We start from the raw sequence: 12,498 nt of genomic DNA, 5'->3' as shown, positions 1-12,498 counted from the left end.
GAATTTGTGTGGGTGTCAGCTCCCTGACTATGCAGGGCCACCTCGCCCACCCAGAGCGGCTCACCCTGCCTAGGATGCTGTCGTCCATCCTGGACCCATTCCTGTTACCAGCCTTTATGGAGCTGGGGTGGGTACCACGCCCACAAGCCTGGGCACTTGAGGAGAAGCGGGGGAGGACACAGGAACCACCAAAGGGTTATGAAAAAAAATCAAATTCCATTTATTGATGCAGGTTCCCCCGCCCTCCCCCCACCCCCTCCCGTGGCTCCATCTCGACAGCCCTGGCAGTGGAGTCACAACGTCCAATCCCACGGCCTGAGCCCTGGCCCCAGGGCCGCCAGCCCCACAAGCAGACTGGGCTGGGGCTGCCCCAGCGGGGAGGAGGGCTGTATGGGCTGGGGGAGTGGACTCCGGCCCATCTGTCTGTCTCTGAGGTCCTCGCGGTATAAAAGTAAAGTTGTTGGTGCATGAATGTCAGGCCTGCTGGCCCCCGATGGGCACTGAGGAGTGGAGAGAGCGGCAGCTGGCCTGGAAGGATCTGGCTGCTCTGCCTTCCCCTGAAGCAGGGGCACTTCAGCAGAGGGTGGGCAGCCTCAGCCTCCCCCGGCCCAGGGCTTGGTGCTGACAGAAGGTCAGAGTGGACCCAAGTTGAAGGGACGGCCCAGTCCGTTCCTCGTTCTGTCCAAATGTCCGAAGCAACCTCTCATGCCTCCCACCCCCCCCTTGCCCTTTCCTCAGGCCCAGAAGACCAACTGGGGTTGACTTCAGGGAGGAGCAGCTCATTGCCCCACCCCAGGCAGAGTTCAGGAGCGCCCCCCCCCAACCCCAGCTTGTCCAGAAGGCCACAAGGTTGGGGTGATGGAGGAGCCAGCCCCAGATGCCCAGATGTCAACACCCCAGTGGGTGCCCATGGGCGAGGTCTGAGAGGGCTGGGGAGAGGAGAGGGAAAAGAGGGTATCCGGTCCTTAAATACACAAGTTTACAAGGGGGCCAGGGCTGAGGGGAGTGCTGTCCTCATCACACACTCATGGTCAAGCTGGGGGAGTACTGTGGAGAGAGCAGAGGGGCCGGGGCAGGGGACTCAGCTACTGTTCCAAGGAGATGAGGCCCCCACCCCATCCCACCCCAGGGAGAGACAGCCAGGATCACAGGGATCTACAGCTGGAAGGGCCCCAAGAGCTCCCACAGACCTTCCCCTTGGCTGAACAGATGCCAATCCTAACTGGGTGCTACTAGCTCCCAGGTTTACAAAGTGCCCTATGAGGCAGGGAGCCCAAGTACAAGCTTCCTCAGTTTACAGATGGAGTGTAGACTTGGGGTACTTGGACAGGCTAGTAAGAGGTGACGATGAGCCCCAGGTCTGCTGACTGCAAGGCCAGTGGACACTCTAGTGTCTCCCTCTGCCTCTCTCCTTGGCTCCAGCCTTCCCAATCCTCCCGCCCCCCTCCCCAGGGGAAGGGGGTTCCAAACCTCCCAGGAGTTGGGCACCCTGTTAGGAGGTGGGCACTGGTGCCTATGGGAGGGGGGCAGTGCCCACGGGCAGGGAGAGAGGAAGACCTGGGGGCAGGGGAAGGGGTGGGGAGGAAAAGGGGTTGCCCGAGGCCGGCCCTCCCACCTGGTGCCCCTCGGCCCGGCCCGGCGGTCACGGTCTTGCTCTGGCCCCCCGGCCACCGCGCTTGGGCCTGCCCGCGAGGCCCCTCCTGCCCGACGCGGGGGGAGGGTTGGCACGGTCGCTTACGCTTTCGCTCTGGAAGGGGTTGAGGAAGGTCCCGCCCATCTCGCCGTCGTCCCGTGGGGTGCCTGGGGGGTTGCTCATGCCGGCCATGTTGTTCGGAGAGTTCTGGGGGTGGGGGGATCCCCCCGGTCAGTGGGTCCCATCCCCATTCCCCACCCTGAGGCCCACCCAACCTCGGAGAGGGCAAACAGAAAGGGATTCCATTGTGGGGAAGTGATGGGGATCTATCCAGTAGCAAAGGGCATTGGAAGGGAAGGAGTCCAGGGCGGGAAAAGAGGCCCAGAGGCCCCATGGGTCATCCTGTGTTCCTGCTTGGAGGGGAGGGGGCCATAAGGAAGGGGCAGAGGTCAAAGGCATCACCAGATCAGAAACAGTCAGGGTACTTCCCTTACCTTGGACAACCCATCCATGTCACCTGAGCCTGCACAGAAAAACAGAGAGCTGGAGAGCGGCCGAGGTCAGCGGGGAGGCTTGGGCTTCCAAGCTTACCCACCGAGACCAGCCTCTCCGCCCAGCCCAGCCAGCCTGGGGTCAGACCTCCCCACCTCCAGGCTCTCCCGCAGAGTAGGAGCTACAGAGACACAGATTTCAGTTCACATATGAGAAAAAAACCTCCCAAAGATAATAGTAATAGTAAGATAATAATAAGTAATAATAACAATAAGTAAGTAATAGTAAGATAAGAATAAGAGCTGTCCCAAAGTGGATGTAATGAACTCCCTGTTCCTGGAAGCAATGGAACAAAGGCTAAGTAACCACTTGTCAAGGACGGAGACTGTGGAAGAAAGTCATCTCGCCATCATAGTTTATAGGAGGGGAAGAAGGGAAGAAGTAGATGTGTGCCCTTGATGTTGGGAGGGTAGATTTCAAAGATCAGAGAAAGTATGGTTAGAATCCTCTGGCCTAAACTTCTGCCAGGGTAATGAAGTCCAAAAGAATGGGAAGCACTGGAGAGGGCAATCTGAACACAAACAAATGATGTGGAAGGGCAGGTAAGGATGGGTGGAAACAAGCACATGGGAACAAAGGGTGATCTGAGGACAACAAAAGGCATTGGAAAAAGCTATACTGGGAGAAAAGCAAGGTCAAAAAAGGGACTCCGCATTTAGAGGCTATGGAGTCCAACCCCCCTCATCTGACAGGGGAAACCGAGGCACAGACTAGTTAAGTGACTTGCCTATCACATCACAGCTAGGAGGTGTTTGAGGCAGGATTTAAGTTGTTGAGTCATCTTTTTCATTCGTGTCCAACTCTTTGTGACCCAATTTGAGTTTTCTTGGCAGGAAAACTGAAGGGGTTTGCCATTTCCTTCCCCAGCTCATTTTAAAGATGAGGAAACTGAGGCAAACAGGGTTAGATGACTTGCCCAGTGTCACACAGCTAGTAAATGTCAGAGGTCAGATTTGAACTCAAGCCTTCCTGATTCCAGGCCCAGCACACTATCTGCTGAGCCAATTAACTGCCTCCTAGGCAAATAGAAGTTAAATGACTTACCCAAGGCCACACTATTGGCAAGTGTCTGAGGCCAGCTTTGTTTTTGTTTTGTTTTTTGTTTTTTTTTGCGGGGCAATGGGGGTTAAGTGACTTGCCCAGGGTCACACAACTAGTAAGTGTCAAGTGTCTGAGGCCGGATTTGAACTCAGGTACTCCTGAATCCAGGGCCGGTGCTTTAACCACTGCGCTATCTAGCTGCCCCTGAGGCCAGCTTTGACCTCAGGTCTTCCTGACAAGGCAGCTAGGTGCGGTGGATACAGTGCCAGGCCTAGTGTCAGGAAGACTCATCTTCCTGGGTTCAAATCTGGCCTCACATTTACTAAGCTGTGACTTTTTTTTTTTGGTGGGGCAATGAGAGTTAAGTGACTCTCCCAGGGTCACACAGCTAGTAAGTGTCAAGTGTCTGAGGTCGAATTTGAACTCAGGTCCTCCTGAATACAGGAGGTGCTTTAACCGCTGCTCCACCTAGCTGCCTCCTGCTGTATGACCGTATACAAGTCACTTAACCCCATTTACCTCAGTTTCCTCATATGTAAAATGAGCTGGCAAAGGAAATGGCAAGCCACTCCGGTATCTTGACCTAGAAAACCCCAAATGGGGTCAGGAAGAGTTGGCCATGACCGAACAATTTCCTGACTCCAGGCTCACTGCTCTACCCATGGAGCTATCTAGCTGCCCCAGGATTTAAACCCTGGTCCATTTTTTTTTTTTACAACTCTGCTCCAGGGCTAGGGCACCATTGTGGGCTCATGGTAGACAGAGCCTTGATGTCTGAGGACATCTACTGTAGTATCTTTCCCCTTAAGCCCACCTGTCTTCTGGAAGTCCCTATGTCTGCTCAGGGTACCATGACGCTCTAGACACTCATGATCTGAATCCTCAGTCATCCTCAACTCTTTCCCTCCCCTCCCACAGCTAAGCATCACCAAGTCTTAATCATTCTTCCTCTCCCATCTAACTCCTCAGCTCCACTCACAGAGGCCCAAGCCCTCATCACCTGGGCTATTGTTAGAATCTCCTAAATAGTTTAAGAGGCAACTTAGCTTTGTGACCCTGGGCAAGTCACTTAACCCCAACTGCCTCACAAAAAAAAAAAAAAAAAGAGAGAGAGAGAGAGAGGCAACATGGTATACCGAATAGTTTGGGGCTCAGGGTCAAAAAGAACTGCGTTCAAATCCTGTCAGATGTTTATTAGCTTAATTAACTCAGACAAGTCCACTTACTCCCTCCCCCCCACCTCTGTAAAACAGGGGAGGTTGAAGCAAATGGATTCTAAGGTCTCATCCAATGCTAAGATGCTTAAAATACTTACTCCTGACTGACTGATCCCTGCCTCCAATATTATTTCAAAATCTCCTTATCCGTTTCTATGCTGTTTGCCCCAGGAGGATGTAAGCTGCTTGTAGGTAGGGATTTGGGTTTTTTGCTTTCAGATCCCCAACATTTAACATAGTACCCAGCACATAGTAGGCACTTTAAAAACGGTTATTGATTGACTAATAAATGCTTGTCGAATGACTGATGGAGACAAGGTGGAACTATTCAATTCTTGTTCTAGGGAAAGGACAAAATTAAAATGGCTGGTAGGGATCCCTCCATAAGTCAGGAGGTAAGAGAATATCTAGTTACCTTTAATGAATTTAATTCAGCAGGCCCTAATTTGGAGGTGGGGTGGGGGCGAAGGGGCTAAGAGGCAGGTGTGATTACTCTCTGAAAAAGGTGGAAGAATGGACGAGAGACCACAAGCCCTAGAGATGGCCCGAGGTCCTGATCTTCCATAAGAGGTGAAAGCTGCATACTCTTCAGATAAAGGCCCAGTGTAACTGACCAAGCTCATGTCCTGTTTTCTTGGGGTTACAAGATCAGGGAAAAGACTGTAGTTTAAGCTTTCTTGTCTTTTTAGTCAAGCCTCTGGCGGTCTCTCCTGCCCTCCATGTAGAACAGACAGAGAGAAGCAGGCAGGGTTATGGTGGTAAGGTCTGGCTGAATAACCAGACCCCAAAGTATAAGAATTAACTGGGGGAGTGTAAACCAGGAAGGAGGTCTCTAGTTGAATGCTTCAGGGATCTGGCCTTAGGCTGATGCTATTCAACAGGCCCCAGGTGGCATGTCAATTTGGGTAAAATTGCTTGTTTCTTCTTTCTCTCTGTTGTTGTTCAGTCATTTCAGTCGTGTCTGACTCTTTGTGGCTCTATTTGGGGTTTTCTTGGCAAAGACACTGGAGCAGTTTGCCATTTCCTTCTCCTGCTCATTTTACAGATGAGGAAACTGAGGTAGACAGGTTTGAGTGACTTGCCCAGAGTCACACAGCTAGTAAGTGTCTGAGGCTGGTTCCTGATTCTAGGCCTGGTGGCCTTAGGATATACAAAGATCTCAATGGGCTAGAATGGGTTTGGTGCATATGAAGATTTCGAACAAGGGGATCTGGTTTCAAATCCTGACTCATATTATCAGTATGACCTTGCACAAATCATTTATACTTTGGGGTTTCCATTTCCTTTGTAAAATCAGTGGGATGGTCTTTAAGGTCCTTTCTAGGCCAATATATATAGTATGCCAGGGAAAAATACACAATTCTCTACTTGGATTTAAAAAATCAACTGCCCAAGATAGGGAAGATGTGGCCATCCATCAAGAAACACATATTTAGCACCAACTGTGTTCTGATTGTGTCAGTGAGCATTTACTGAACCACAAGGTCAACCAATTTTATCACAGTAGCCAAGAGCCAAGTCAATCTTAGGTAGCATTAGCATCCAAGCCAGGGGGATTGATGACTATATGGTTGTCCTCTACCCCTCAGACCTGACCCAGAGCACTGGGCTGAGATCTGCATTCAGGAAAGATGTGAGCCGGAGCTGGGCCAGGATGGTGAGAGGGCTGCCAGGAGGAGGAAACGAGGAGGTTCTGCTTGACTAACTGAGGATTCAGGAGCGGGGGCAGGGGCACAATGTTCTATTGGCAGGATGGTCTGATAACCATCTTCAAAGTGGTCCCTCATGCGGAAAAGACGCTGGTCAGGTTCGGCCTGGTCCCAGAGGCAGAAGCAGGGACAATTTGGGGAAGTGAGAGAGGGGTGGAATTCAGCTCCGATTGTCAGAAAAAAACATCCATCATCTGAGCTTTGCAATAAATTAAGAGGGTGGCCAGCTCCCTTGACAGGAGGCCAGGGAGGCCCCCATCCCAGGCTGGATCATAAGTTCATCAGTTTGGAGCTGAAAAGGACCTTTGAGAGCCCCACACACACCCCATGTCCCAGGGCTCTGTTGACAGATCTCAGGAGGTTTGTAAACTTGGATGGGGAAAAAAAAACGACATCTGGATTTTCATAACCCCTAACTGAAATTCAGCTTTCCCTTCAACTATTTTTCAAACTTAATTCTGACAAGGGGCCTGCCCAAAGGTCCTGGGATACAAAAAAACAAAAACCCCCCAAATGTGAAGCACCTCAGAGCTAAACAAAGCCCTTCATTTCACAGAAAAGCCAAGGAGGGTAACTGACGTGGGCACAGTCATACAGGTAGTGATTGGTGAAGCTAAGATTTAAACCCAGGCCTCAGAGTTCCAATGTAGAGCTCTTTCCCCCTTCACCAGCCCTGCCCCCTCATGTCGGGCCGTCTCCTTCCTGCTCTGATTAATCCAGCTTTCTCTGATCCAAAACCCAGCTTCCTAAAGCTCAGACCTGCTTCTGTCCAACTGTTCTCACTGACCCCTTTGGGGCCTTCCTATCACCCCAAGACAAAATCCAAACTCATTCATCAGGCAAATTAACTAGGTCCAAGCCCATACCACCTCTCCCCACCTCCTCTGTTCCATAACCAAAATTTGTCTTTATCCACTGGCTTTTCTTTCTTTTTTTTGGGGGGGGGGGGGTGGGTGGGTAGGAAAGGCAATTGGGGTTAAGTGACTTGCCCAGGGTCACACAGCTAGTAAGTGTCAAGTGTCTAAGGCTGCATTTGAACTCAGGTCCTCCTGAATCCAGGGCCAGTGCTCTATCCACTGTGCCACCTAGCTGCTCCCACTGGCTTTTCTTTATTCATGCCTTGGACTACAATTTTCTCTCCTAACCTAAACTTTCCTTAAACTTGAAATCCTATCTTTTCTATGAAAGCTTCCCTAACTACCTACTTAGAACCAGAATGTCAGAGCTGGGAGGGCTCTTAGAACACAGGATGTTAGAAATGGGAGCACTCTTAGAACTTGGAATGTCAGAGGTGGGAGGGTTCTTAGAATACAGGACATCAGAGCTGGGAGGACCCTTAAAACATGGAATGTCAGAAATGGGAGGGTCTGAGCTGAGAAGGACTTGAGAAAAATCCAGTCCGTAGTTTTGTTTTGTTTTGGTTTTTTTTGGTGGGGCCATGGGGGTTAAGTGATTTGCCCAGGGTCACACAGCTAGTAAGTGTCAAGTGTCTGAGGCCGGATTTGAACTCAGGTACTCCTGAATCCAGGGCCGGTGCTTTATCCACTGCGCCACCTAGCCGTCCCCCAGTCTGTAGTTTTAAAGACAGTCATACTGAAACTTAGAGAAGGAAAAGGCTTGACCAAGGTCACACAGCAAGTCAGTGACACAGCCAGCTTGTCCAGATTCAGCCTAGTTTCTTCCTCTATACTCTCCTGAAGCATTGTGTCTGAACCAATGATTCTCAAATCCCTATCACTTATGCTTTTCAAGTCTGGAGCGCAGTCCTGTGTCCTCACTGTTACTCACCACCCAGGGCAGGGGCAACTCCTCTCTCCCCACCCATTCCCACTGATAAGCTGGGAGCCCGGATTGCTCCAATGAAATCCCAGTTAAGCCGTTGTTGAAAGAAATTTATTCTTGTGGTGACCAATAATGACCACTAGAGGGAACTCGTCAACCACGGTACAGCCTTTAGAACCCTGGAATTTGGGAAGGGAAGAGAAGGGAGAGTTGGGGGTGGGGGTGAGGGGGAGAAAGCCAGTGGTCTTCAGAAGATCTTAGAGCAAAGAATGTTAGAGCTAGGAGGGCCCCTAGAACATGGGATTGCAGAGCTGGGAAGCCCTTAGAACATGGGATGTCAGAACTGGGAAGGCCCTTAGAACATGGGATGTCAGAACTGGGAGGGCCCTTGGAACACAGAATGTCAGAGCTGGGAGGGTCCCTAAAACAGAGAATGCCAGAGCTGGAAGGGATGTCAGAGCATGGAACACAGAATGTCACAGACTGGAGTCACGTACCTAAAGAGCCATTCATGTGGTGTGGCTCCATTGCCCCCATTGCTGTCATGGGGCCCTCAGGCCCGGGGCCCATTGGGAACTGAAAAGAGAAGTGAGTCAGTGTGGGTCGCTGGTGGGAGCTGGGGTATAGAGGGCAAAGAGGTGCTGGAGGGTATTAGGGGGTGTGGGGGATGGGGCTCAGCCTTTGGGGGAAAGGTCACTCACGTTAGGCCTGTTGCTGCCTGGCCCAATGGGGTTCATCATGGTGTACATGCTCTCACTGGAATTGGTTGAGTCTGGGGGTTGGGAAGAAGCAGGTGAGGAAAGACCCTTCTCTTCCTCCTCCCATTCCCTCCTCTTTCCCACCAAATCCCTCCCCGCCACCCGCAACGCAAGGCTCCCCCAACCAAGTCCTACCCCCAACACCAGAGCACCTACTACTGTACCTCCAGGACTAGGCATGATGGGAGTCCCAGGGGGGCCACCTCCTCCTGGGGGACCCTGTGGACAGGTAGGGGCAAGGTAAAGACCAATGAGGATGGAGTTCCCAAACAAAGCCAGGTATCGAATGTCTCAGCCTGCTTTAATAACTCATTTCATCTTAATTCCTGGCCTCACCTTGACCTCTGACCCAAGACCCCTGCCTCCCTCAGACCATGCCCCATTCTGACTTCTGAGGCCTTCAGCCAGTCCTGTGACTTCACCCTCACCTTTGACCCCTGCCCACCCAGTCAGGTCAGGGCATAGACTCACCACATAGTTGCCCGGGGAGGAGGAGGAGTATGCTATCTGGGGGAGGGGGGGAAATAGTGGTTAGCTCCGACTCCATATGAGGCTTGCTGGGTATCAGCCCACCCCCTTCCCCCCTCCCCCACCTCCAAGGGAGGGTCTGTCCCACTCAGCCCATGCTCCCCTCACTCTTTGCCAGAGACTCACTGAGTTGGTGCTGGGGTTAGGCCATGGCCCCCGTCCTCCTGGACCCCTGGAAAAAACAGGGGTGGGTCAGCTTGAGGGGGGTACCAACCTGGGAACTGTGCAGGGCACCAGTGGCCAAGGACACAAACACAGGCATGTACATCAATGTGTGTGCACAGGCATACGTGGAACGTGTCTGTACAAGTACATGTGTACGCTACATACATGTTCAAGACATTCACACAAATAGGAAGGTGCATCCTACCAACATGGGTGTGTCATGTACACACACATGTATGTAGACAGGCACACCTGTGTACTATACACCAACAGCTAGGTACATGGGTGAGGACAAGCACACAAGGATGCTGGGCTGGGGGCCCACAAATGAGGGTGGCTTATCTGTCTTCCTTACATGTTCATCCCTGGCATGCCGGGCCCAGCCAGGGCATTGGGTGGGGGCCTCATCCCGCTGCTGTAATTCTGTAAGAAACGGGACAGAGCCTATGAGGCTGGGCTGAGCTGGGCTGATAAGGGAGATCCAAGCCCTCAAAGCCTTCCACCCCTAACCTCCTGCAAAGAAGCCCCACTCCTTACCTGAGGCCCCATCCCCGCCATTCCTCTGGGAGGATTCATCCTCTGCATTGGGCCCCCCATGCTCGGATGGCCTATAGGAGAAGGAGAGCTGTGTTGCAATATCATGGTCAGCATCTACAGATACCCCAGAATGCCCAACTAGGAGGCTCGTAGACACAGGGTCCAAAGACAACTCAGGGTTCTAGAGTGTGGTCGGATGACCATGATTCAGATGGGGAGTGATGGTTCTAGATCAGAACAGGGTCCAAAGCAGATATGACAGCAGCCACCAGGATGAGGGATCCCCTCTGATGGTGGATTCTAGTGTCAGGATTTCAAACCCTGCCATGTCCACCTTCATCCCATCTCTCCTAACACTACCTCCCCCTCTGGCCTCAGTCCTGGCCTATGCAACAGCCTTCTTTCTCTCATCAGCCCCTTCTCCTACCCAAGATCCCTGCACTGCAACACTTCCCACTCCTCTTCCCCAGCAGCCTCCCCAGATCTTAGCTCCCCACCAGGCTGGATTCTCTCCTCTCCCACCCACCCTTCAATCGGCCACCAAAGGCATTTTCCTCAAGCATAGGTCTTTGAGACTCAGCTCAAATCTCACCTTTTAAAGGAGGCCTTTCCCCACACTCCAGGCCATATGTAGGATCTATGCTGTGCCCAATTAGACTGGGAGCTCCCTGAGGGCAGGGACTGTTTTTTGCCTTTCTATGTATATCCAGCACTCAGAATAGCCCCTGGTATGCAGTAAATGCTTAATAAGTGCAGGAGCAGGGGGCAGCTAGGTGGTACAGTGGATAAAGCACTGGCCCTGGATTTAGGAGGACCTGAGTTCAAATCTGGCCTCAGACACTTGACACTTACTAGCTGTGTGACCCTGGGCAAGTCACTTAACCCGCATTGTTCCACCAAAAAAAAAAAAAAAAAAAGAATAAGCGCAGGAGCACAACCTCTCTTTTTATAGCTGTGGCTAAGATTCCAGGGACACCTGTGGTGGGTTCCAGGGGTGGGCTCCAGGAGGAGGGAGGGGCTCCTGGGTCTATGACCATGCTACTCACCCTGAGCCCGCGTGGATGGGTCCATGGCATTGGGCAGCAGCGGCTGGGAGCCCGGGACTCCCACAGGTGGCTACAAGGGAGTGTCAAAGATGAGGCCCAGGGCCACAGCAAGCCCCAGGGCCTCCCCCACCCACCCTTAGTCCCCTGCCCTGCGCAGTCCAGGCCTCCAGACTCACTGAGTGCACCAAAGGAGACCAAGAGGCTCACCTGGTTTGGCATTCGGAGGGACGGCCGGGGGCCTCCCGGGTAACGAGGAGACATGAAGGGCTGCGAGAAACAAGGGGGGTGGTTTGGGCCGGAGGCAAGAGGAGGCTCCAGCCCCTTCCCCATTCCCAACCCCACAGGACCCACTAACATCACCCTCTCCACTCGCCCTGTCCCTGCCTGGAAGCTTCCTCCCTGGCCCAGAGAAACTGCTGCTCCCTCTGTCTATTATGTTTGTGGGGGAGGGCCACGGGCTTAGAGCAAAGGTGTCAAGCTGAGGCTTGGGTAGCACGGGGAGGCCAGGACTGCTGGCTTCTCTCTTCCCATCTCCTCATCAGGCCTAGTGAAGGACTGAGATTCGTGGGGCCTGCGAGGGGCGAGGGGCAGAGAGGAGAAGAGGGACACCGTGATTGAGAAAAAAGCATAATACAGAGCATTTCACAAATCAAGCCTCGTTCAGTCCTCACAAGAACCCTGGGAAACAGGTCCCCATTTTACAGGTGAGGATACCGAGGCAGGATTTGAACTCAGGGCTACCTGACTCCAGACCCAGCTCTCCATGGATTGCACCAGCTAGTGGCCTCTTAGGATGATGAATGGAAAGACTGCTTGTTTTCATGTATGTGAAACATGCTGTGATATCTGTGTGGGCATGTGGACATGTGTGCGATAGGTGTGGTCACGGGCAGTGGGAGACAGTAGATGCCAAGAGAAGCTGGGGGGAGCAGGATGTGTGTGTACGTGCATGTGTGCAAGTTCACACACGTGAACTTGGAGTAGACAGGAGTTGGGGGGAGTGTGTGCAGGGAGAGCTAGACTGGACAAGGAAGAGACAGGCCTGGGAAGGAGGGAGGGAGGCCTTGAGGAATGAGTCGGGCAGGGAGTTGGCTGGGAGGGGGCGCCCACAGGCTGGGCGAGGCTCTCCTTACCTGACTGTGAGGGCCCATCATGGGGGCGTTGGGATTGTGTGGGGGGGGCTGGGCATGTGGAGACGGCTGAGAACCAGGAGGGCCCTTGGGGAAAAGCAGAACACAGAGGGTTATGGTGCCACGGCCAGAGGTCCCCCCATCCCTGGGCCCTGGCAGGCTGGCTGTGATGCCCACCTGGGGCTCCTGGGAAAGGACCCAGCTGGGTCAGTCTTCTCCAGCTGTGACTTAAATATGGTGGCGGCCAGGGGCTGGGACAGGTGCTGGGGTTGGGAGATGGGGGAGGGGATGTCTCCCAGCACACCCCAGACCAGGCTGCCTTTCTGGGGCCCTGGGCCCCAATTTCCCAGGGTCTGAAGCAGGAGAAGCTGGAGAAAAGGCCATTTAGGAAGGTAAGGGA

At 52.9% G+C, this 12,498-nt stretch overlaps 1 protein-coding gene across 4 annotated transcripts in view; it reads right to left on the bottom strand.

The window, feature by feature from the left end:
- Positions 1-237: 237 nt before the first annotated feature.
- The window catches only part of SSBP4 (single stranded DNA binding protein 4), a 45,184-nt gene continuing 32,923 nt past the window's right edge, over positions 238-12,498 (bottom strand). The window contains exons 6-18 of one of the 4 annotated variants that reach the window (XM_043977579.1): positions 12,102-12,185; positions 11,176-11,235; positions 10,969-11,038; positions 9,923-9,993; positions 9,741-9,808; positions 9,347-9,392; positions 9,164-9,199; positions 8,857-8,911; positions 8,636-8,706; positions 8,432-8,510; positions 2,128-2,156; positions 1,616-1,840; positions 238-1,047 (exon numbers count right to left, since the gene is read on the bottom strand). In XM_043977579.1, coding sequence (XP_043833514.1) covers positions 1,643-1,840; positions 2,128-2,156; positions 8,432-8,510; positions 8,636-8,706; positions 8,857-8,911; positions 9,164-9,199; positions 9,347-9,392; positions 9,741-9,808; positions 9,923-9,993; positions 10,969-11,038; positions 11,176-11,235; positions 12,102-12,185 — 867 coding nt within the window. In that variant the 3' untranslated portion in view covers positions 238-1,047; positions 1,616-1,642. The remainder of the gene's footprint in view (positions 1,048-1,615; positions 1,841-2,127; positions 2,157-8,431; positions 8,511-8,635; positions 8,707-8,856; positions 8,912-9,163; positions 9,200-9,346; positions 9,393-9,740; positions 9,809-9,922; positions 9,994-10,968; positions 11,039-11,175; positions 11,236-12,101; positions 12,186-12,498) is intronic. The other 3 variants (XM_043977580.1, XM_043977581.1, XM_043977582.1) reach the window with 3 other exon arrangements.

Source organism: Dromiciops gliroides, chromosome 1 (assembly GCF_019393635.1).
Source record: "Dromiciops gliroides isolate mDroGli1 chromosome 1, mDroGli1.pri, whole genome shotgun sequence".
Classification (NCBI taxonomy): Eukaryota; Metazoa; Chordata; class Mammalia; order Microbiotheria; family Microbiotheriidae; genus Dromiciops; species Dromiciops gliroides.
Note: the sequence above shows the minus strand (reverse complement) of the source record. Positions and strands in the feature narration are given on the sequence as shown.